Source organism: Chiloscyllium plagiosum, chromosome 9, assembly GCF_004010195.1.
Source record: "Chiloscyllium plagiosum isolate BGI_BamShark_2017 chromosome 9, ASM401019v2, whole genome shotgun sequence".
Taxonomy (NCBI): domain Eukaryota; kingdom Metazoa; phylum Chordata; class Chondrichthyes; order Orectolobiformes; family Hemiscylliidae; genus Chiloscyllium; species Chiloscyllium plagiosum.
This window is the reverse complement of record NC_057718.1, coordinates 11,151,524-11,173,374: the sequence shown is the minus strand read 5'-3', so window position 1 is coordinate 11,173,374 and position 21,851 is coordinate 11,151,524. Positions and strand designations below refer to the sequence as shown.

Genomic DNA, 21,851 nt, shown 5'->3' with positions numbered 1-21,851 from the left:
CAGATAGTGGAGGCAATAGCCTAGTGGTGTTATTGCTGGACTGTTCATCCAGAGAATCAGGTTGTGGACTTGAGTTCAAATCCCACTACAACTGAATCCAAATTCTACCATCTGCCAATACCTGGAATTAAGAGACCATGAATCCATTGGTGGAAAAAACCCATCTAGTTCACTTATGCCCCGTAAGCAAGGGATCTGGCATCCTTACCTAGTCTGCCCTGCATATGACTCCAGACCCACAGCAGTGTTGTGGTTGACTCTTAACTGCCCTTTGGGTAATTAGGGATAGGCAATAAACACTGGCCTAGCTGTGTGTGAATTAAAGGAAATTATCCCTGGTTTGAATGTTGGGGTCGCCCTTTCAGGACAGAACGAGATTATTTTTCCCTCACGAGTTGGGTGATGTTGGAAATGTTTGTCTCAGAACATGGTATAGGTGGGGTCACTGAAGATTGTGGTCGATAGATTCTAGTCGGGGAGGGGGGTGGGGGGAGCGGGGTAAACAGGAATTCAGAGAAAGAAAAAAGATGGATCAGCCCTGATGTTTGAATGGCAGAGCAGGCGAGGGGCTGAACGGACTCATCGCGCTCCCATCTCATGTTTGCTTCCCAGTGGTGGTGAGCTGCCTTCCCGAACTGCTGCAGTCTGTGTACTGTAGGTGGACCCACGATGCCCTGAGGGAGGGGATTCCAGGATTTTGATTTTCAGTGACAGCGAAAAATGGCCGATATATTTCCAAGTCAGAACGGGGATCGGCTCGGAGGGGATCTTGCAGGGGATGGTGTTCCCATATACACTGTATCTACTGCCCTTGTCCACCTTTGGATGTTAGTGGTCATGGGTATGAAAGGTGACTTCAAAAGAGTTTCGACAGTGCATCCTGCTGATAGTGCACACTGCTGCTGTTGGGGTGGATAAAATGCCACGTAAGAGGGCAATTCTGTCTTGGATGGAACGTTTTGAAGTGTTGTCGGAGCTGCACCCATCTATGCAGTTTCGGAGTATTCAAATCAGGATCCTGACTTGTAGATGGTGGACAGGCTTTTTGGAGGGGGGGGGGGGTTGTGTGGTCAGGAGGGGAGCACTTATAGAATTACACAGCATGGAAACGGACCCTTCAGTCCAATCATAATCCCAAACTAAATTGCTTCCACTTGGCCTGTATCCCTTTAAACCGTTCCTGTTCATGAACTTATCCAAATGTACTTTAAACGTTGTAACTGTACCTGCATCCACCACTTCCTCTGGATGGTAATTCCACACACAGACTACACTTAAAAAAAAATTGTCTTGTTTAAATCTTTCTCCTTTCACCTTAAAACTATGCCCCCTCATCTTGAAACCCCCCACCCTAGGGAAAAGACAACTGCCATTCACATTATCTATATCCCTCATGAACCTCAACTTCCTACACTCCAGTGAAAAATGTCCTTGCTGTAGGATTCCCATCAACCCTATAAAAGTACCCAGGCACTAGGCTGCATAACCAGGAAAGCAACTGCAAGAGATTATTTCCATCCTTACCTACTTTCCAAAAAGAAATTGCACACTGTAACAGAATTCTCTGAAAGAAATGTCAATTTGTATTAATATAGCACTTTTAATGTTGTAAAGCTCTTCAGAGGAGCAATTATTAAATAAAATTGGACAAGGAGCCACATAGGGAGCTATTAGCAGAGATCAACAAAGGCTTGGAGTGTTCTAGAGACTGCAGGGAGGGTGGAGAGACAGAGAGGTCCCAGAGGAAGGGAATCACAGTACCTGGGTCCCAGGCAGCTGATAGAACAGCCACCAGCACTGGAACAAGTAAAATGGGGAGGGGGAGGAGGGGGGAGAAACGTGTTTGATGCTAGGGGATGCTGAAGAGGACACAACTGAGGGAGTGATGGTATCGTGGGAGAAAAGACAGACTGCATACCATCCCCCAACCCACCTCATCCCAGGAGCTCTGTGCCCAATTATAACAAGTCAACAACTCCACCTGGAATCCACTAACTCAACATTTCAAACCTGTGGCGTCAGGTCTCAGCCTCACATCTTGCTGGTGTCATTTCCCTTCAACAAATTAACCAGCCCCTTAGACTAATTGAGCCAATCGGGGCGGTTTAATGGGACTTCCTAATTTTGGCCTTTTCCTGTTTGCAAGAAAGCATACTTCTCTCCCCCCCCCCGCTCCCGCCTCATTATTGTAGATAATACACCTCCCTGGTGTTCCTCTCAATCCTTCCTTTTGAACATAAATGAACATGCTTGAAAGGATTTACAAAGCATCTCCAAATACCCTTAGCACTTAGAGGAAGGAGGAGTGTTTGTATTGAAACATGGAAGATCCTAAGGGGACTTGAGATGGTGGGTGTTCTTTCCACCCTGTGGGACAGGTTAGCACTAGAGGGACACTGTATGCCTATTTTAAGATGGAGGATTGGGAAAGTCAGCGGAAGTCTCTTTCTCACAGAGCGATGGAGTGGGTCATTTAAAGCAGAGGTATATCAATTCTTGATTAACAAGAGAGAGAGTCAAAAGGTCATGGGGGAGGAGGGGTGTTGTCATAAGGTTGGGGCCACGATCAGATGAGCTGTGATCTTCTCGGAAGGCAAAGCAGGCTTGAGGGGCTGAATGGCCTACTTCTGTCTCTGATGAAGTTTCAAAGTGTGGTCAATGCTGTAATGTTAGGGACAGGGCAATCAATATGCACTCAGTAAGCTCCGACAATGGTTTTTCTGGCCAGGCCCAGCCTCAGTTGAATCCATTATCAAACAGTGTCATGAAACTGCCCGACAGTCTGATCAACAACAAACTGACCTGTTGGATTGAGAAGTCAAATTGGATGTCACTTCCTAATCCCAACAGCATCCTATCCTCCTCAACACCCTGGTGTTTGTACAAAGACCCATCACAATACAACGTGACTTTTGGGAAAACGAAGGCATTTGAGCCGCGTGTTGACATCTGCATCCCTGCCCTATCATCCGATATAAGCACAAACCCAAAAGGAAAAAGGACCAACTCTTAACACAAAAAGGAATATTTTTATTCTTATTGTTACACAGCATCCTTACAACGATAAAAGTTATTATACAGAGTACAAAGGTGGCCAGATCCATTCAGTGATTCATCGCAGGAGGCCTGCCACCACATCAGCTCTCACCTTTTTCAATGAAGGAGCAGCGCTCAGAGAGCTGGTGCTTCCGAATAAACCTGTTGGACTATAACCTGGTGGTGTGTGATTTTTAACACCATCCACCCCAGCCCAACACTGGCTCCTTCACATCACTATTTCAATTCATTCATGGGATGTGGGCGTCACTGCCCGGACCAGCATTCACTGCCTATCCCGAATTGCCCAGAGGGCACTCAAGAGTCAACCACATTGCCGTGGATCTGGAGTCACGTATAGGCCAGACCAGGTAAGGCTGGCAGATTTTCTCCTCTAAAGGAGGAAATCAGATTGGTTTTCTGACATGGTTATCATTAGACTCTTCATTACACATTTTAACTGGATTTAAATTCCATCATCTGTCTCCGAAATGGAGTCTCCATAACAAGACCTCAATCGCTGGATTAAAACTTTAGCAACAATACCAACAGACCATCATCTCCTCTTCTTTTGTCAAGATGGCTGTGCCCTGTGTCTATAGGAAAGGCTTAGGGCCCAGAGCCCAGTCTCCAGGGGAGAGGTCCAGGGTCTAGTCTCCAAGAGGAAGACTTAGGACCCAGTCTCCAGGGAGAAGACGTAGGGCCCACGGCCCAGTCTCCAGGGGAGAGGTTCAGGGCCCACAACCCAGTCTCCAGGGGAGAGACCTAGGGCCCAATTCCCAGGGAAGAGGCCTAGGGCTCACCCCACCCTACCCCCCAATCTCACTAAACCATGGTCATAACTTTTAAGGCTTCAGGTTGGAATCTCCGAATCTTTTTCCTCAGAGCTTTCGATGCCTTGATGCGGCAAACCCTGGCCTCTGCAGGGAGGCGCCGCCCCCCCGGGGCCTTTGGCCAGACCAGGGCCACCCTGTGCCCTCGGTCCTCACTTCCACTCGACTCGCTGTCCCCAAAGCGGTTGGCCGTGTACTCACTGCCCTCTCCCTCACTGCTCTCGGCGACGGTGGAGTGGAACAGTGAGGCACACTCAGCTGAATACTCTGAACCATCTGACTCGCTGCGGGGGTGGGAGCGGGGGCAAGGGGGGATCCGTGCCCTCAGCCCAGCCCGTGAACCCCGGTGCCTGCCTGTCCTCGGCCACTGGGCCCGGCCCTGGGACTCTGGACCAGGAGCTCCAAGGCCCCCTGTGCCGGCCAGGCCTACACCGGCACTTGGCCTCTTTGCCACCCGTGTCGTCTCACCACTGACCCTCCTCTCAGTTCTGGCCACTTGGGTTTTACTGACCTGCAGCCGGAGCTGGGACTCTGCGGGCACAAACCGGGCATGAGCGAACCCATTCTTGCCCTTCCCCGGCCTGACCCCTGTCCTCCGGTCAGTCGTCTGAATGGAGTCAATGCTGGAATCCAGACCCCCATGCCTGGTGAGGCCTACCGAATGGGAGAGGCTTGAGCGAGTCCCCAAGGAGTCACTGGACACCACCAACCCGAATGGGACATCTATCTCCACCTCTAACCCCTCCCAACCCGGGGGTGGGATTGGGGGCCAACAGTTAGCCCCCAGGGACTTCAATCCAGCGCCCACAGTGCCTCCTGCTGGACGTCCTATAGCTCTGCAGCTGACAGCCCGCTGTAGGTCAGAAGGCCTCACGGCCTGTTCCTTTGGTGGGGCCTTAGTGCACGGCTCCTGCTCCTTCTCAGTCACGGTGGCTCTCGCTCTCAGTTCAGGCCCTGTCCCTCCGACGGTGGCCTGTGGAGGTGGAGATCCTTCTTTGGGACAGACAGCTCTCGTTTTGGAGGGGAGCACCCCCTGCGCTGGGACACTGTGGGGCCTGCTGTCCACACCACCCACCCGCCCCGTGGGGTAGAACACAGGGCTGTGCAGAGCCACGGCATGGAGGGGGCTGGGGTAAGTGTAGACATCGCTGCTGTCCTCGGAGATCAGGTTGCACCGGAACCTCTGATCCAGAGCGGGGAGCCGTAGCTCACTCCCGGCAAAGGCAGGCAGAGGCAGCTTCCGGTCAGATATGCCCATGGGTCCAGTCTGCCGCGGTACCAACCTCTCCAAGTCTCCTGTGGGAGAAACAAGGCACATCACACAGCTTGCACCAACGTTCACACTTTGCCCCACACCCACACAGGTCACTGAGTCTGTACCCCTTCAGTATATCACCCTCTCATCCAAGCCCCAACTCCACAGATGGTGCCTCATCCACCACAGAGACCACCCCATGAAGGTCTTTCCCAATCAGTGTGTATGCTCCACCCCCATGTCTCCTCTGAATTAACAGCCCTTAAAGCCCCCAGTCGGGCTCTCCTTTAAGACTACAAGTAGCCCATTCAGCCTATCGAGTGTGGCCTGCCATTCTGTGGCTGGTCTGACAATCCTCAGCTCCACTCTCCTGCCTTTCCTCCCATGATTCAGTTACTGAATAAACATCTGTCTATCTCAGCCCTCGAATAAACTTAACACCCCAGCCTCAGCCGCCCTCTGAGGTAAAGAATTCCACAGATTCACAACTGAGAAAAAAATTCCTCCTCATTTCTGTCTTAACTGGGTGACCCCTTACCCTGAGATTATTCCCTCTGGTTCACTTCCATCCTGTCAGGTCCTGCATGTTTCAATAAAGTCACCTCTCATTCTCCCACCAATGAGTTCAGGCCCAATCTGCTCAACCCCTCCTTATCAGGCAGTCCCTCCCATACCCAGGATCAACTTGGAGAAAGTGAGGACTGCAGATGCTGGAGTACCAGAGTTGAAAAATGTGGTGCTGGAAAAACACAGCAGGCCAGGCAGCATCCGAGGAGCAGGAGGATCGACGTTTCGGGCATAAGCCCCTCTTCAGGAATACCCGGGATCAGCTGAATGACCCTTCCTGGTGTCAGCTCTATCCAGCATCAGTCAGTCCCCTACAGCCCACCACTGAGTCTGCCCCCTTGCCCGTGCGGGTGGGAGGGAGGGAGGATCCCAAGTACCTGTAGAGACTGGTCTCCGCCTGGGGACCCCGAGCCTGGCAGTGTGGACACCGGGAAGCAGCTCCGCGCTGGTTCTGATCCCTCCCCCTGGCCGTTTGCCGGGACCTTGCTGCTTGAAAGCCGGTGACGGCACGGTGAGCTCATCGGCTGAACGGGGTCGTCCCTCTGACCTCAGGACCCTGGTCTCGGCCGGGTGGCTGCAGTACAGCATGCTGCTCAATGACGATGAGGTACACCCACTGGACACGGAAGTGCAGGAGGCAGACAGAGAGCAGGAGCCTCCATCACTGAGCTCATAAAACCCTGCGAAGCAGAAACCAAACCAGACTCAGTACCACAATATCGCAGAGATGCAGAGACAGGCAGATGACTGAAATCATCCACACACACTCAGAGGGCCAGGCATTATCCCTGGGGTGAGGGAAGACAGTACATTTTTTTTTTTTATTAGCGAGGAGCTCAGTGAGCTCAACGGAGACAGGCGTCAAAGGGAACAGAACAAATCTCCTGCTGAAGAGTAAATTTCTTTCGCCAACTAAGCCACAACAGCACAGGTAGAGTACATTTTTTATTCATTCACAGGATGACGGCGTAGCCAGCATTAATTGTCCATCCCTAATTGTCCAGACTCAACCACACATTGCTGTGGGTCTGGAGTCACGTGTAGGCCAGACCAGGTAAGGATGGAAGATTTCCTTCCCACAATGGGGCATTAGTGAACAGATGGGATTTTATAACAATTGACAGTCCTCACTTTTTATACCATTTTTTTTTTCTATCGAATTCAAATTTCACCATCTGCCATGGTAGGTTTCGAACCCAGAACATTATCCTGAGGTTCATGGATTGCCAGTCTCCTGAAATGAGGGGTGGTCATATCATGTCAATGACCTGTTAAGCCAGAAAACACCAAACAACATGAAATAGGAGGTGCATCCAACCCATTGAGTCTGATCCACCATTTAATATAAACATGGCTGATCTTGAGCTTCCTGCCTGCTCATCATATGCTGTAATTCCCCTAGACAGCAACACTTCCCTGCAAAAAAAATAGATCCAACAATGCAGCAACATCCCGGGAATACAGAATTCCGAAGATATTACACCTTCTGGCTGACGAAATTTCTCCTCATCTCAGTCAAACTCATTGGTCCCTTATCCAGAGACTGTGCCTCTCACTGGTCCCTTATCCAGAGACTGTGCCTCTGTGTTTAGATTCCATGACCAGTAGAACCAATCTCTCAGGGTCCACTCCTGTGAAGCCCCTTCAGAATTGTCTCCGTTTCGATGCGATCACCTCTCGTTCTTCTGCACTTCAGAGAATCTCGTCACATCATCTCATATCACAGAGCAACCTGTTCATCCAATGGACCTGTTTAATGAACCTTTACCGTAGCCCTTCCCAGGCAAATATAGTTACGGTGGCTCAGTGGTTAGCACTGCTGCCTCAGCGCCAGGGACCTGGGTTTGATTCCACCCACAGGGAGACTGTGGAGTTGCATGATCCCTGTCTGTGTGCATGGATTTCCTCCCAGAGTCTATAGATGCGCATTTTCGGTGACTGGCTATCCTAAATTGCCCATAGGTCCAGGGATGTGCTGGCTAAGTGAATTAACCATGGGAAATGTAGGGTTACAGGTATAACATGAGGGTTGCTCTTAAGAGGGTCAGTGTGGGCTTGATGGGCCAAATGGCCTGCTTTCCCACTGTAGGGACTCTACGACCTAAGACAGCCATTTTAAACAATTTTCAGAAATATCATGACAACTCTGGAACGGGGGTGTAATAAATCGGAACCTTCTGTCTCAGAGGTAGGGACACTACCACTGTGACACAAAAGCCCTTTCCAATGCAATGGTATCCTTACACAAAAATGGAAAAATTAAAACTGTATAAGGATACATTAGAAATGTACTAAGTGTACATCACCTGCTCAAAAGAGGTTTGTAAACTGAGCAGTTTTTATAGTTCGAAAAGAGAAAGTGAACACAGGCCATTCTGTCCAATTACAGCAGGCTGGTGTTCAGGTCCACACAAGACCATTCCAATCTAATTTCACCTCACTCCATTGTGACTTACCCCACTCCTGGAGAAACCACATAGTTACTGGGAGAGATTGGGAAAGGGAGTCAAGGTAGACAATAGTTACTTCCTCTCTACACAACATTAACAGGATTCAAGGTTAACAGCCCAACCCACAGTGAAGACCAGGCTTAGGAGACCAAGCTCAGCTTACATAAACTTGCTCAAGAGAAGCTGCAGACCAGAGCTGGATTTAATCCTAGAAGGATAAAGTTGAGGGGGGGTGGGAGAACGGAAGATAAGCTGGAGATATTGCAAATCTGCAGCATTAAGAAACAAAGTCTGTGATTTGAAAGTTGATAAAACCTAATTATTGTGGTAGGAATAATGCTTTATCAGACTCTGACTCTGTAATGTTGTCTATCCAAGGCACTGAACTTCAGTGAGCATGTCAAGGGTTTAGATATTAAATTCTCTACAGTATGGAAACAGACCCTTCTGCCCAAGTCCACACCAATCCTCTTAAGAGTAACCCACCCAGATCCACCCCCCTACCCTGTATTTACCCCTGACTAATACTATAGGCAATTTTAGCATGGCCAATTCACCTGACCTGCACATCTTTGGACTGTGGGAAGAAACTGAAGCGCCCGGAGGATACCCACGCAGACACGGAGAATGTGCAAACTCCACACAGACTGTCGCCCGAGGCTAGAAGTGAACCCGGGTCCATGTCGCTGTGAGGCAGCAGTGCTAACCACTGAGCCGTTAAAACAAAAGGTGATTTCACCAGGGATGAAAAACTTCAATAGTGAGGGAGTTGGATAGAGTTAGCATGTTCTCCTCAGAAAACAGAAGATTGAGAGTTTCAAGAGGTTTTCTAGATTGAAGGTTTAATAGAGGGAAGTTATTCTCTCTGGCAAATCATCAGAGGTCAAGGATTCAAAATAAGGTGCAAAGACCTTCTTCCACCTCAAGAATTGTTGGGATCTGGAATGGTGCAGACATGTATTCCATAAATAATTTCAAAATGGGAATTGGAGAATTAATTCAGGATGAGGAATTGACTGGGTCAAGGATGAAAAAACAGGAGTTAAGATCACCCTCTCTTCCCAAGAGCCAAGAGTCTCAACGATCAAATGACCTACCTCTGTGCTCGACAGACAGCCTAGACCGTGGGTGATACAAGGAGAGTTCAAACCAGGTTATCAGAGATGGGAGAAGAGATTACTAATTCTCAAGGTGATGAATTTAGTCACTAGGAAAGTTTGAAGATATAATAGATGTAATATCACTGAGATCAAAGTTAAATTAAAAGCCCAAGGAGGGTACAGGCTTATGGACATGGGTGAATAAAAACATTGAAGGTGTTTTATCAGCCATGATTGTATTGAATGGCTGAATGGACTGAACAGCCTACTTCCATTCCTATGTTCAAATATGAAGGAGATGGGGCAACCCCTCACAACGCGAGATCAATGTTGCACCAGATGGCGTCAATTGGGTATCAGCTTAAACTGACTGTTCAACAGGAGATAGGTACATGAATTTGAACAGGGAAAGGTTTAGAGGGATATGGGCCAAATGCAGGCAAGTGGGACTAGTTTAGATTAGATTAGATTACTTACAGCGTAGAAACAGGCCCTTCGGCCCAACAAGTCCACACCGACCCGCCGAAGCGCAACCCACCCATACCCCTACCTTTACCCCTTACCTAACACTACGGGCAATTTAGCATGGCCAATTCACCTGACCTGCACATCTTTGGACCGTGGGAGGAAACCGGAGCACCCGGAGGAAACCCACGCAGACACGGGGAGAATGTGCAAACTCCACACAGTCAGTCGTCTGAGTCGGGAATTGAACCCGGGTCTCTGGCGCTGTGAAGCAGCAGTGCTAACCACTGTGCCACCGTGCCGCCCTAGTTTGGGAAACTTGGTCAGTATGGATGGGTTGGACCGAAGGGTCTGTTTCCGTGCTGTGTAACTCTGAGATGTGACCCTTCAGATAAAAGAGACTGACTGCTGCTATAAACCTCATGTAGAGTACGCAGATCAGCTGTGATCTTGTTGAAGGATGTAAGATGCTTAAGGGGCAGAGTGGCCTTCTCTTGCTGCTCTTACTTTGTTCGGTTGCTGGAGTGAGATGGTCAGAATGGGGGAGTGGGGAGTGGGGGGAAAAAATCAGGATTTGCCAGGCACTGGATGCTGTCTGGCTCGAGTGGAAGGGATGTGGTAATCAGAGGAGTCTTTACAGCTCCCAGGCAGCAACAGCGTTACTTATTAATACAAGTTTAAAATTTAACTTTTATTAATAAAGTGGCAAAGTTGAGACTGGAATCCACCAGCAGCAGTGAGCTGGCTGTTCCAAGCTGGAGCCAAGAGAATGGATTGGGAGATGTTATTATACAAACACACCAGGCCAGGGAACCTGATACAGTCAGCACTTGTACAATCCTGCTGAGTAGCTGCCAGGCGTACATCCTAATGTTGCATTAGTCATTTAACAGAGAGGGAGCCCAGTGCTGGACTGAACGTTACTCTTCCATTAGCAAGATACCTGTAGTGTGAGAGTCAGACAGCACTAAAATGACAATCTAAAGTGACAAAGAACTGGTCTCTCCCCCTCTCGCTCTCTCGCTCTCTCTCTGCTACTCAGACAAAAGGAGCCAGGGAGATGGGGAGACAGTGGTAATGTCACTGAGCTACTAACCCAAAAGGCCAGTCCAATTTTCTCTGGACCCAAGTTCAAATCCTACAGTGACAGCTGATAGAATTTATACTCAATTCATAAAGCTAGAGCGGTGGCAGTGTCCCTACCTCTGAGCCAGGGGACCCAGGTTCAAGTTCCACCTGCTTCAGAGAGGTGCGAGTAACATTTCTCAACAGGTTGGTTCAAAAATACCTATAAAACTTGCTTTCAGTGATGGTGACCATGAAACGGTCATCAATTGTTATTAAAACTGGTTCACTAATGTCCTTTAAATCTGCCTTCCTCATATGTCCTTACCACCCTTCTTAAACAGTGACCCCACGTTAGACAACCTCCAGTCATCCAGTACCTCACCTGTGACTATCGATGATACAAATATCTCAGCAAGAGGCCCAGCAGTCACTTCTGTAGCTTCCCACAGAATTCTAGGTTACACCTGATCAGGTCCTGGGGATTTATCACTTTTAAGTGTTTCAAGACATCCAGCACTTCCTCCTCTGTAATATGGACATTTTTTAATATGTCATCATCTATTTCCCTCCATTCCATAATCTTCTATGTCCTTTTCCACAATATACACTGATGCAAAATACTCATTTAGTATCTCCCCCATCTCCTGCGGTTCCACACAAAGGCTGCCTTGCTGATCTTTGAGAGGCCCTTTTCTCCCCCTAGTTACCCTTTTGTCCTTAATGTATTTGTAAAAACCCTTTGGATTCTCCTTAACTCTATTTACGAAAGCTATCTTATGTCCCCTTTTTGCCCTCTTGATTTTCCTCTTCAACATACTCCTACTGCCTTTATACTCTAAGGATTCATTCAATCTATCTCGTCTATACCTGACATATGATTCCTTCTTTTTCTTAACCAAACCCTTAATTTCTCTGGTCATCCAGCATTGCCTATACCTAGCAGCCTTTCCTTTCACCCTCACAGGAATATACTATCTCTGGATTCTCATTATCTCACTTTTGAAGGCTTCCCATTTTCCAGCCATCCCTGTACCAGCGAAGATCTGCCCTCAGTCAGTTTTTGAAAGTTCTTGCCTAATACCATCAAAATTAGCCTTCCTCCAATTTACAACTTCTTTGGTACATATATGGAATGAGCTGCCAGAGGAAGTGGTACAATTGCAACATTTAAAAAGGCATCTGGATGGGTATATGAATGAAAAGGACTTGGTGGGATCTGGTCTGGGTGCTGGCAGGTAGGACTAGTTTGGGTTGGGATATCTGGTCAGCATGGATGAGTTGGACCGAAGGGTCTGTTTCCATGCGGTATATCTCTGTGACTCTATGCTCGGGCCTAGGTGTGACTCCAGACCCACAGGAAAACAGTTAACTGTTAACTGCTCTCAGCCCTAACCCTAACCCAGCACGACACTCAAATCAAAGGCAATTAGGAATGGTCAACAAATGCTGGTTGGCCAGTGATACCCACATCCCATGAAAGAGTTTTTAAGCAGGCCGTTCAGCCCATGCTGGCATCTATACGTCACAGCAGCCTCCTCTCACTCTACCAGTACTGGCCATAATTTTCTCCCTCTCCTGTACCTATCCTTAAACACACCAATGCTATTCCATGCAGTAGCAAGTTTCATACTCAACACTTTCAGCAACAACAGCTTTTGTTTATATAGTGCCTTTAACATAATGAAACCTCCCAAGGCATTTCTCCTGCTGTACTACTTTGGCTGCACCTGCAGGACTTATACACTTAATGGGAAGGTCCTGGGGATTGTTGCTAAACAAATAGACCTTGGAGTGCAGGTTCATAGCTCCTTGAAAATAGAGTCGCAGGTATATAGGATAGTGAAGGCAGCGTTTGGTATGCTTTCCTTTATTGGTCAGAATATTGAGTACAGGAGTTGGGAGGTCATGTTGCGGCTGTACAGGACATTGGTTAGGCCACTGTTGGAATATTGCATGCAATTCTGGTCTCCTTCCTATCGGAAGGATGTTGTGAAACTTGGAAGGGTTCAGAAAGGATTTACAAGGATGTTGCCAGGGTTGGAGGATAGCTGCCAGAGGAAGTGGTGGAGGCTGGTACAATTGAAACATTGAAAAGGCATCTGGATGGGTATATGAATAGGAAGGGTTTGGCGGGATCTGGTCTGGGTGCTGGCAGGTGGGACTAGATTGGGTTGGGATATCTAGTTGGCATGGACAAGTTGGACCAAAGGGTCTGTTTCCATGACTCTATGCTGGACTGGCAGGGACATCCTGCCGAAATATATTTTAACAGAATGACAAATACCTAAAAAGAGGAAGAATTTTAATGAATAGACAATAGACAATAGACGCAGGAGTAGGCCATTCAGCCCTTCGAGCCTGCACCGCCAGGAGTAGGCCATTCAGCCCTTCGAGCCTGCACCGCCATTAAATATAATCATGGCTGATCATTTCTAATCAGTATCCTGTTCCTGCCTTATCTCCATAACCCTTGATTCCACTATCTTTGAGAGCTCTATCCAACTCCTTCTTAAATGAATCCAGAGACTGGGCCTCCACTGCCCTCTGGGGCGGAGCATTCCACACAGCCACCACTCTCTGGGTGAAGAAGTTTCTCCTGAGCTCTGTCCTAAATGGTCTACCCCATATTTTTAAGCTGTGTCCTCTGGTTCGGCACTCACCCATCAGCGGAAACATGTTTCCTGCTGCCAGAGTGAAAGAGTATATCGGGTCAGAAACATAAGGTTTTAACGAAAGTAGAACTTTTATTTTAACTTTTTTTTTAAAATCGGTGAAAGGGATAATTTTTAAGGAATAACTCAAAGGTATAGTCAGAAGTCAGACGACACCAGGTTATAGTCCAACAGGTGTATTTGAAATCACAAGCTTTCAGAGCACTACTCCTTCATCACCTGATGGAGTGTGACCTCTGACCTTTCCCACCCTAGTCCAACACCGGCACCTCCACATCAAAAGGAGGTATATAAAAGGGAATCCGGAATGGAGCAGCTGATTAAGGACTTTTCCCCAAAATTTCTTAGAGGTGACTGTCTTAGGTTTCTGGCAGCTCCTTTTAGATTCCTCAGTTATTGAAGACATCACCTCCATACTGATCAAATTCAAAAATGTTGCCCCACACAACCAGGGACTTACCTTACCAGTAAGAGGCCACTGTTTAAGCTAAAGATTTATATAAACTATAAATAAGTAGATTAGCCATGATCTATTTTTTGTTTCTATTATTCATTCACAGGATGTGGGTGTTGTTGGCTGTGGAGTTGGGAGTTATATGTAGGTCAGACTGGGTAAGGACAGTGAGTTCCTCTCCTAAAGACACCCCTCCGCCCACAGCCCGCCAACCCCTGACAGTTTCATGATCATCACTGGACTCTATGGCGAGAGGGGGGACAGGAATGGTTGTTGCAGATTTCGGGATTTAGATATTGCAGCAAGAACAGAGAAGATGAGGAGGCGGGGAGTGGGGCATTGTTAATAAAGGGTGGTATTACAGCAGTTGTGATAACATTTAAGGACTCATCCTCTGGGGTAATTTGGGCTGAGGTTAGAAACAGGAAAGGAGGTCATCCTGTTGGGAGTTTTCTATAGGCTTCCAAATTATTCCTGGGATATAGAGGAAAAATGATTCTCGATAGGAGCGAGATTAACAGGGTAGCTGTTATGGGGGACTTTAACTTCCCCAATATTGACTGGGAATACTGTAGTTCAAGTAGTTTAGATGGGTCAGTTTTTGTTCAATGTGTGCAGAAGAGTTTTCTGACACAGTATGTAGACAGGCCAAGAAGGGACAATGCCATATTGGACTGGTACTGGGGAATGGACCTGGACAGACATTAGATTTGGAGGTAGGTGAGCACTTTGGCGATAGTGACCATAGTTTGGTTATGTTTACAATAGCAATGGGCAGGGATAGGTATATACTGCAGGGAAAGAGGTATAACTGGGGGGAGAGGCAATTCTGATACGATTAGGCAAGATTTAGGATGGATAGAATGGGGAAGGAAACTGGAGGGGATGGACACTCTTGAAGTGTGGAGCTTAGTCAAGGAACAGCTACTGTGGGTCCTTGATAAGTATCTACCTATCAGGTAGTTGTTGAGACTGGTTTACTAAAGACGTTGAAGCTCTTCTCAAGAGGAAGAGTAAGGCTTATATGAGGATGAGGCATGAAGGCTCAGTTAGGTGGCTTGAGAGTTATAAGTTAGCCAGAAAAGCTCTAAAGAGAAGGCGAAGAGGAGCCAGGAGGGGACACAAGAAGTTGTTGGCGGATAGGGTCAAGGAAAACCCTAAAGGCCTTCTATAGGTATACCAGGAATAAAAGAATGACTAGAGTAAGATTAGGGCCAAAAATAGTAGTGGAAAATTGTGTGGAATATGAGGACATAGGGGAATTGTGTAATGAATATTTTTCATCAGAATTCCCATTGGAAAAGGACAATGTTAATGAGAATACGGAGATACAGGCTGCAAGATTAGATGAGATTGAGGTTGACAAAGAGGTGGTTTTGATCAACGAGGAGAAAGTGAGGACTGCAGATGCTGGAGACCAGAGTTGAAAAATATGGAGCCGGAAAAACACAGCAGGTCAGGCAGCATCCGAGGAGCAGGAGAATCGACATTTCGGGCATCAGCCCTTCTTCAGGAATTTCCAGAAGGACTAATGCCTGAAACGTCGATTCTCCTGCTCCTTGGATGCTGCCTGGCCTGCTGTGTTTTTCCAGCACCACATTTTTCAACTCAAAAAGAGGAGGTTTTAGCAATTTTGGAAGATCTGAAAAATAGATAAGACCCCTGGGCCAGATGGGATTTATCCTCTGATTCTCTGGGAAGCCAGGGAGGAGATTGCAGAGCCTTTAGCTTTGATCTTTATGCCATCGTTGTCGACAGGAGTAGGGTCAGAAGGCTAGAGGATAGCAAATGTTGCTCCCTTGTTTAAGAAGGGGAGTCGGGACAGCCCTGGTAATTATAGGTCAGTGAGCCTTACTTCAGTTGTGGGTAAGGTGTTGGAAAAAGGTTATAAGAGATAGGATTTATAATCATCTGGAAAGGAATAATTTGATTAGGGATAGTCAACATGGTTTTGAGAAGGGTAGGTTGTGCCTCACTAACCTTAATGAGTTCGAGAAGGTGACAAAACAGGTAGATGCAGGTAAGGTTGTTGATGTGATGTATATGGATTTAGTAAGGCATTTGATAAGGTTCCACACGGTAGGCTATTGCACAAAATCGGGATTGAAGGTGATTTAGTGGTTTGGATCAGAAATTGGCTAGCTGAAAGAAGACAGAGGGTGGTGGTTGATGGGAAATGTTCATCTTAGAGCTCAGTTAGCAGTGGTGTGTCACACACTGATCTGTTTTGGGGCCACTGCTGTTTGTCATTTTTATAAATGATCAGGATATCGGCATGCAGGATGGGATAGTAAATTTGCAGATGACACTAAGGTAGGCAGAGTTGTGGATAGTGACGAGGATTTTGTGAGTACAAAGGGACATAGATAAGATGCAGGGCTGGGCTGAGAAGTGGCAAATGGAGTTTAATGCAGAAAAGTGTGAGGTAGCTCACTTCGGAAGAAGTAACAGGAATACAGAGTACTGGGCTAATGGTAAAGTTCTTGGCAGTGTAGATGAACAGAAAGATCTTGGTATCCAGGTATATAAATCTTTGAAAGTTTCCACCCAGGTTGATAGGGTTGTTAAGAACACATATGATAAGTTGGCATTTATTGGTATGGGATTGAGTTTTGGAGCCATGAGATCATGCTGCAGCTGTACAAGACACTGGTGTGGCCGCACCCGGAGTATTGCGTACAGTTCTGGTCACTACGTTATAGGAAGGATGTGGAAGCTTTGGAAAGGGTTCAGAGGAGAATTACTAGGATGTTGCCTGGTATGGAGGGAAGGTCTTATGAAGAAAGGCTGAGGGACTTGAGGCTTTTTTCGTTAGAGAGAAGGTTGAGAGGTGACTTAATTGAGACATAAGATAATCAGAGGGTTAGATCGGGTGGACAGTGAGTGCCCTTTTCCTCAGATGGTGAAGACTAAATTGAGGGGTGATAGATTTGGGACAGATATCGGAGTAGTTTCTTTACTCAGACAGTGATGCGGCCTGCCTGCAACAGTAGTAGACTCGCCAACGTTAAGGGCATTTAAATGGGCATTGGACATACATATGGATAATAATGGAACGGTGTAGGTTAGATGGGCAGATTATTTTCACAGGTTGGTGCAACATCGAGGTCCGAAGGGCCTGTGCTGCGCTGTAACATTCTATGTTCTATATTTACTAAATCAGAATATGAAGCCAGGTCTTCTATGGGACTCTGGGCTAATAGAACAGCAATAATACCATGCGGCCATCATCTGCCCTCACCCCCCCCCCCCCATTGTCACTCGGGTGGTGAGGCTCAACGGAGGCTGAATGGCCTCCTCCCAGGTTTCTGAAAGCAGTCTGCCCCACCAGAGGGGCACTCAAACACAGGAAAGGCTCATCACGTTTGGGTTCAGCAACGCAAGTACCACACCCGGAGGACTTTACCCGAACTTGGTCTGCTGTCACTCTCCAGTTGCTCTGAGGAAGTCTTGTTCACGTCGAGCTTTAGCTCCTGGATCTGACGGTCCAGTTGTTGCAAATGAATTTTTAGTCCTGCATCTTGCTTCCTTAAATGTGACTGAAAAGCAAACCAGAGACTTTTACTCAAAAAAAAAAACAATTCAAGCCGCAACTTTCAGCGACAAACGATTTCTGCTGCTTTATATTAACGGGTGGTCACAAAGTACAGAACTCTACATTGCATTGATGGCGTTTGATTAACTCAAGAAGTTTGCTGTTCTATCTTACTGAGATATGCAGTACAGTGTCATAGATACAAATGAAAATCAGGAGGCTTCTCCCTCAGTATCGAAGGTATAAACTGCAAACAAATAAAAGTCTTAAAGTGCTGGAAGAACTCAGAATTCCAAGAAACATCTGTGGAGAGAGAAGCTAGAGTTAATACTCGGAATACAAAATGGCTCTTTTTCCAAAACTGGAATGAGGTCACAGAGATGTACACCACGGAAACAAACCCTTTGGTCCAACTTGTCCATGCCGACCAGATATCCTAAATTAATCTAATCCCATTTGGGTCCCCATGTGAGCCATTTCCCTTTAACCCCTTCCTATTCACATCCCCATCCAGATGCCTTTTATGATGGTTGCAGCCTCCACCACTTCCTCTGGCAGCTCATTCCATACACGCACCACCCTCTGTGTGAAACAGTTATCCCTTAGGTCCCTTTTAAATCTTTCCCCTCTCATCTTAAACTTACACCCTCCAGTTCTGGACTCCCCCACCCCGGGGAAAAGACCTTGTCTATTTACCCTATCCATGCCCCTCATGATTTTAAAAACTTCTATAAAAAGGTCATCCCTCAGCCTCCAACACTCTGAGGAAACAGCCCCAGTCTATTCAGCCTCTCCCTATAGCTCAAACCCTCCAGGTCAATCTCCAGGGTGTTAAAAAGCAAAGCAGGCAGTTCAGCCCATCAAACATGGACCATAATGGTTACTGCACCATGCCACCTGTCTGGGGAATGGCTCCACAAGATTTCTGACCTCCCATTCAAATTACAACAACGACTCCCATTGCCTGTCTGCTGGTTGTGAAAAATGTGGAACTCTGAACACCCAAGACACACAGATTGAAAGCTGTTTACAACACCCTCTGATTCCTACTTTACCGTAGATTTCCTACCACTCCATAAAAAGGTGCAGCAGAAATTGGCATTTATGTAGTACCTATATGCAGCCTCTGGATAGATCAAACTGCTTTACAGCTGAGAAACTATAGTCACTGCTGTAATGTAGCCAAAAGCGGCAGCCGATTTGCAGACAACAAACTCCTACAAAGAGCACCGACCTGCATTTATATATAGCCATGGGTTAACAAACACATCTATTCTTAGGTACACTCCAGAGAAACCCCTCTGCTCTTCTTCAAACACAAACATATGAATTAGGAGCAGGGTGGGAACACTCAGCCCCCTTAATTGCCTATTTGATAAAATTGCAGCTGACCTGAACACTCTGCATTCCTGACCTATCCTGGTTTAATAAGGATACATCCATCCCTGCATTAAAAGGACTCAGCTTTGAGGAGTGCAGAACAGACTCAATGGGCTGCATGACCTCCTATGTTTTGTTTTATGGAAGAGAGTTCCAAAGACACACAACCCTCTTTGGAAACGTTTTCTCCTTATCTTGGTGTCAAATGGGTGACCCCCAGTTCCCCCATAAGAGGCAACATCCATTCCACACGCATTCTGTCAGGGCTCCTCAACATCTTACTCCTGCCAACGGCAGGTCCTCTACTGGAGAAGGGTTTAACATTCGGGGGTGGCATGGTGGCTCAGTGGTTAGCACTGCTGCCTCACAGTGCAAGGGACCTGGGTTCAATTCAGGTCAGGTGAATTGGCCATGCTAAATTGCCCATAGTGCCAGTTGCATTAGTCAGAGGGAAGTGGGTCTGGGTGGGTTACTCTGCGAAGAGTCGGTGTGGACTGGTTGGGTAGAAAGGCCAGTTTCCACACTATATGGAATCTAATCTAATCACAGATTACCGGTCGTCAGTCTACACCACATGACATGATCTCACCCAGAAAGACGGCACCTCTGACAGAGCCTCAACACTGCACTCGGAAGGGTTTGTTCTCAAGTCCCCTGAGCAGACCTCAAACCACTGACTCAGAGGCTAGAGGACCATCTAACAAAAGCCCAGCTGATACCTTGCACATAACAGGAACAGGGTAACAGTGCAGCACAGAAGCGCTGTCTGATCCACACAAGCTGACCACCCAACTGGGGAAGGTCCTACCCAAGAAAGTAGTCAGGAACCCACTGTTTTAAAAACACAACCTGGATATATTGTTGCCCGAGACAGAAAATGGAGATGCAATTAGTTCCTCAGATGACAGCATCTGGAGTGATTTACTTTCGATGTGTATTTTACAGCGATCCAAATGCACATCAAGGAAGTGACAGATGTGAAGCCAAAGTCTTTGACCGTCTTGATTAATGGTGGTAGCGCACATAGAGCGGCCGTGAAGATATACAGCAGTCATTGATAATTCAGCAGATCGTAAAAAGATCTCATTTCAGCCATTCCGAAGAAAAACAAAGACATTAATTGTGATTACGCGATGTGCAAGGATTTAGTTTCCAATAATTATAGCTTCCCAAACCTGCATGTGATGAGAGAGATAGAGAGAGAGAGAGAGAGAGCGAGAGAGAGAAGCAGTTAAAAACTGACACCAGGAAGATGAAAGCCAAAATAGGAATCTCGTCACACTCCAGGTACCAAGGGGAATGAAGCTTCATTTCACACTATTGGAGGCCATTCAGCCCACTGCTTCTATCATTAGAAGAGATTGCTTACAGTGTGGAAACAGGCCCTTCGGCCCAACAAGTCCACACCGACCTGTCGAAGCGTAACCCACCCAGACCCATTCCCCTAAATTTACCCTTCACCTAACACTACGGGGCAATTTAGCATGGCCAATCCACCTAACCTGCACATTTTTGGATTGTGGGAGGAAACCGGAGCACCCGGAGGAAACCCACGCAGACACGGGGAGAATGTGCAAACTCCACACAGTTAGTCGCCTGAGGAGGGAATTGAACCCGGGTCTCTGGTGCTGTGAGGCAGCAGTGCTAACCACTGTACCAGCGTGCTAGCTCTTTGAAGGAGCCATCTAGTTAGTTCCACGTCCCATCCCAGTAACCCTGAAAATACTCTCTCAATGAGTATAGATCAAATTCCTTTTAAAAGTCACAACTGAATCCATTTCCAATTTTCTTTCTGGGCACTGCCAGATTACAACAATTCACTGACTAAATATTTTTAAAAACGCACCCTTACTTTCCCCTCTACAGTGGTTACTAACCTCCAGCTTTTCCCTAGCCTTTCCCACGGATTCTGAGAATCTCTTCATAAATCTCCCTTTAACCTTTCACGTTCCAAGGAGAAAGTGGGAACAGGGGACTGAGCATTCTGATGAAGGGCCGATGCCAGAAACGTTGATTCTTCTCCTGCTCGTTCTCCTCAGATGCTGCCTGACCTGCTGTGCTTTTCCAGCACCACACTCTCAACTGAGCTGGAAGGTCAGATAGCGTGACCATGGAACACAAGGGGAGGGTCTAGCTTGCTCAACAGGCGTCTCTTAACGTAAACATTTAAAGAAAGACTTGCATCTACATGATGCCAATCTTGACCACTGGTTAGTTCAAAGCCAATGGAACACTTTTGGATATTGCGGTGGTGGAGGAGTATTGACGGACAAATTGCAAGATCTCCAAAAACAAACAACAGATCAGGTGATACCAACCAGATCAGCAGGCTTTGTCAAGTTGGTCAAGGGGATAGTCATTGGTCAGGACATCAGGTCTTCTTTGAAGCAGCGTTCCTGATTCTGTCATGGGCACCCACCAGGCAGACAGAGCCTTGATGTCGAAGCTTCATCCGCAAGCCAGACCAGTATCATCACAACAAAACCCTTGATACTTTTCTTTATTGATTCATGGGATGAGGGCATCACTGGCGAGCTCAGCATTTATTGCTTGTCCCTAATTACCCAGAAGGCAGTTGAGAGTCAACCACATTGCAATGGTTCTGGGGTCACAGAGTGGGTAAGGATGGCAGTGTCCTTCCTCAAAAGGGAATTAATGAACCAGATGGGTCATCCCTGACAATCGCTTCATGGTCATCATTGGATTCTTAATTCCAGATTTTTAAATTGATTTGGAATTCCACAATCTGCCCGATGAGATTCGAACCCAAGAGCCAAAACTTTACCTGATCTCTGGGTTAACACGACTAAGCCACCCCACTCTCACTGCAGTGAAATGTCTGCCTTGATTTTGTGCTCAGGTCCTAGAATGGGATTCAGGAGGTGACAGCATACTGCCAATATTCAGCTTGTTCCAGCTCATTTAGAGAAAGTTATGAGATGGTCATCATAACAGAGTGCCTAAGGAAAAGTTCAAAGGTGGGAATAAATGACTGGCAGAGAAAGAGGGAGGGGGCGAGCGCGGGCGACGGGGGGG

The 21,851-nt window shown here is 47.1% G+C and overlaps 1 protein-coding gene across 1 annotated transcript in view; it reads right to left on the bottom strand.

Annotated features, from left to right (window-relative positions):
* Positions 1-3,354: 3,354 nt before the first annotated feature.
* Positions 3,355-21,851, bottom strand: part of LOC122553205 (dapper homolog 2-like) — a 26,331-nt gene continuing 7,834 nt past the window's right edge. Inside the window, exons 2-4 of the mRNA XM_043696802.1 lie at positions 17,307-17,439; positions 6,069-6,371; positions 3,355-5,165 (exon numbers count right to left, since the gene is read on the bottom strand). Coding sequence (XP_043552737.1) covers positions 3,862-5,165; positions 6,069-6,371; positions 17,307-17,439 — 1,740 coding nt within the window. The 3' untranslated portion in view covers positions 3,355-3,861. The remainder of the gene's footprint in view (positions 5,166-6,068; positions 6,372-17,306; positions 17,440-21,851) is intronic.